At 40.8% G+C, this 3,810-nt stretch overlaps 1 protein-coding gene across 3 annotated transcripts; it reads left to right on the top strand.

Moving 5' to 3' along the window:
• Positions 1-2,555, top strand: ndufs5 (NADH:ubiquinone oxidoreductase subunit S5). 3 transcript variants are annotated; one of them, XM_020049964.2, is made up of 4 exons: positions 1-66; positions 628-690; positions 813-1,032; positions 2,327-2,555. In XM_020049964.2, the coding sequence occupies exons 3-4, from the start codon at positions 817-819 to the stop codon at positions 2,432-2,434; spliced, it is 324 nt and encodes a 107-aa protein (XP_019905523.1). In that variant the 5' UTR covers positions 1-66; positions 628-690; positions 813-816; the 3' UTR covers positions 2,435-2,555.
• The last annotated feature ends 1,255 nt before the right edge of the window (positions 2,556-3,810 follow it).

The raw sequence follows: 3,810 nt of genomic DNA, 5'->3' as shown, positions 1-3,810 counted from the left end.
TAGGCTTGCTCTGCCGTAAAGTAAAAGGGATACACAGAAGGTTAAAAGTGACTCCTACAAAACACGGTAAATAATGCACTTAATAGATAGTTAAGGTACCCAACTCTTGAAATTACTGTATTTCAACACGTAAAAGCTACTATATATGTGAGTATTTTTTTTAAAAATAACCTACTGTCTGAAGAAGGCGAGTCTTATTAATTCTGCGCGAGTTACGCAGAATTTTGTTTAGCTTGCTTCTTGCTAACGGTACTGCACGATATTATTGTACATACAGTTTGTTACTTCTTTTTTACTAGCTAGGTAATGCATTATTAATTGAGCATGTAAGTCTGACATAACAATCATTAAAAGTTGGCCTTAGTGCCGGGGAATGACCATAACGTGCCATGGAAATTACCTTACTAAATATTTCTGCGTGCGTGCAACATTATTTCTGAAATTTTGGTGATGGAAACAAACACTTTTCCATTGCATCCAGTCTTAGCTTAGCCAGCAATTTTATAATCCCAAAGAGAAGCTAAAAACGGGATTTAATGAAGCGAGAACTGCCTTGTTCTGTTTGAGTCCGTGCGTCATCTTTTAAGACAGCTCAGCTGCTCTGTATGCTCTGCTGTCCCCAAACAGCGTTACAATGTAGGAATTGGGTCTGGAGTGCAGAATACACACGGGAAAGTTGGGAAATGATTGGTTGGTATACAATTTTGTTTTTAAAGGTGTCTAGAAAAACAAGGTTGTGATGCTGAAGAAACACTGAAAGACTAATCAGTAGCCTTCATGGTCACCCCTGTATTGATGCCTCCTTCCTGCAGAATCATGCCATTCTTTGACCTCCCGGGGAAGGTGGGCATCAACCTTGATCGATGGATGTTGATCCAGAGTGGAGATCAGCCATACAAACGTGCGCCGCGTTGCCATGCCTTCGAGAAGGAATGGATCGAGTGCTCAGATGGTATTGGTCAAACCCGTGCCAAGAAGGAGTGCCAGATCGAGTTTGAGGACTTCTATGAGTGCATGCATAGAGAGAAATCTGTGAGTATAGGATTTCTTAGCAGAAAGGTGTTTGTTTTATATAACCCCCCCCCATAAACATTTAATATACCCAGTCCTTTCAGCAGATGTCTTGTCCATGTCTTCAATACCAACTGCTTGTCAGGCTACATTGGTGTCCATCCTACCCAGCTCTGTCTGCAGATGTTTTTATTTCATTTGGCTACATTTGTAGGTGTTTAATGTGCTCTTGATTTGCGGTAAATGTTGACTGTTGCTGACTCAACTGACCCATAACTGTATTTTAAGATCTAGCCAAAGGCCATATTAGCTTCTCCTAGCCGCAGCAAGCGTTGCTGAGAATGGTGCCACATCAACTGCTAAGGCCAAGAGCACAGTGAACCGAGGGCAGAGTTGGGCGAATTAGTTCCAGTAATTAGCATGATAACTCTGACATGCCGCCACACACCATTACCAACATTCGCGACCCACTCTTTAAGAAAGGCTGTGCTACAGCGTGCATCTGCAGGAGTGAAGCACCGTTTTGGTGTTTGCAGAGAAATGTGGGGCATTGTCGGGGGTCACGTCAAGGTCACTTCTCACTCTGGGATGAGCACAACATGATGGAGGTCTTGGATACTCTGGAGGAAGAACAGCTGTGTCTGGTTGAGCATGAGGCAGGTGGCCAACATCGCCTAGTTTTAATCAGCATAGCGACAATAGGGGAGGTCATGTGAGGATGTGATGGAGCAGGGTTACTTGTGGTAAATCCCAAACGAACCCCTCGGCCTTCCGTTTGCAGGTTCACGTGCGCCTCTGTCCATTGCACGTGTCCCAAAGCTGTGGGGTTGAAAATGATCACAGTAGTGGTTAGACCTTCCGGCGGTCCCTTTGCGCGAGTCGGCACGGATGCCAGCACAGCTAGCATGTAGATAGCGAAGTTGAATCCCAGAAGGCATTGCGTTATTTTGGAGCATGTGCAAATTCACACAGAACAATGGATAGGCGTACCTAATGATATCACATGTTCTAAATTAAATGTTCTCTTGACAATTATGTTTATTTCTAAGCATTTTTTTTCATAAGCATTACATTTACTGGTATGATTATGTATTAATCAGGTATTATGAAGTTTAAAGCTGTTACTGTTATGTTTTGCCCCAAAGTCTACTTTTAGAAGCAAATTGGTTTGATCAATGGAGAAGATTGTGGTTTTCAAACAGCAATGTGCAGAAAAAAAAAACAGTCTTTCATATTTTTGGAGCTTGCCCCCAAAAAGATAATTTACTGCCTCTGAACTCAGTTGTTGGTGTGAATAATTTCTCTCTGTCTGTAGCACAAGAGGCTGCATGAGATCCGTAAGCAGAGGGACAAGCTAGTGAAAGAGGGGAAATACCAGACCCCAGCTCACCACAGCGGTGCTCCGGTGGACGACCGACCATGAGCTCATCTGACCTTGTCCATCACAAGTTGTGTCACCAACTTCTGTATAATAATTCAGACTTCCCTCTATTGTTTTGTGTCCAACCCTGTACAAGTTTCCAAATAAATATTATTGACCACGAGTCTTGTATATTGACTGTCTCTTGAGTTACAGTGTAGGGAGAAATGCCTGAAAAAAAGGGACAGAAATGTGCCTGTGATTTGTTATATGTGCATGTAGTTTTAGAGGGGGGGTTTATCTAAAATGCTGTTCATTGTCATGGTTTCCAAGTCTGTAGGGCTGTTGTAATAAATGCTTAGAATCTTTGCTATCAAAACACCACATCTGTGAAATCACTTAGGTAAATTTTACACAAAATAATGGGTAGGCGTGCCTAATTCTATCATGTGCATGTATGTCACATTGTCAGAACTGACAACTACAAGGTGACACTCCTCCAAATTAAATATTTAATTGTTCCTGAGGTATATTTTATGTCCTTATTTTATCATTAGGAAATGGCATTCCTTAATGCCTGACCTTCGTAAAGGTGGTCAACAGTGTGCGGGATTCAGTTTTTTATGTCCCATGATGCACCTGCGCAGGACCTTACCGGTGTGTCTTCAGATTACTTTGCTATTATTTGAAAGTGGAATATAAATTGCAAGTGTCTCCCAAAGTTGATGGGTTTACTTAACCCCTTGCCCTGTTACAATTAAAGACACTGGGCATGAAGTTAGGGGTGAGGGGCTGGATTGGAATTTACAAGCCCTCAGCTTTGGGAGACTTGTGCAAATTTTGTGTTGAATATAACTCATGTTTATTTATTATTTATGTTATGGGGGGGGGGGTTCAGAGTCAATAGATTCTGGGGGTCATGACACTAAATCTATGCCCCTGACTGACAACTATCACTGGGTTAAATTGGAAAAATTCAACTTTGTTTCATGTTAACTACTTGGTTTGGAAGATTTTAGTACTGCAATTGCATGCAGTTATTTGCAGTGCCATGTAAAGTTCACAATATATTGCAGTGGTATATAAAATCCACTATGTTTTTTCAACAACGTATTACATGCTTATTGAACGTACATATATGCTTTATTTATTCAGCTGGAAAGATTATGTAATTATTTCAAATTAGCCTTTTTTATACTACTGTTTAAATACTACAGACACAGTAATAAGGATGTTAAATATTTGAAAATAAATAATCTTCAAATGAAACATAAGATCAGACATATAATATTGATATACATTAGCAAGTCTGCATAAACCAGCCTTGCTTGGAAGAAGGGGGGTTGATGAAATCTATAATGCACTCAACGCGAAACTCAGTGACGTCATTCTGGAAAATAGAATGGATGGATTAGTTGAGAAATACTCTCAAGGGACAG

Source organism: Esox lucius, chromosome 10, assembly GCF_011004845.1.
Source record: "Esox lucius isolate fEsoLuc1 chromosome 10, fEsoLuc1.pri, whole genome shotgun sequence".
Classification (NCBI taxonomy): domain Eukaryota; kingdom Metazoa; phylum Chordata; class Actinopteri; order Esociformes; family Esocidae; genus Esox; species Esox lucius.
The sequence above is the reverse complement of the archived record's forward strand: the minus strand, read 5'-3'. Positions and strand labels throughout refer to the sequence as shown.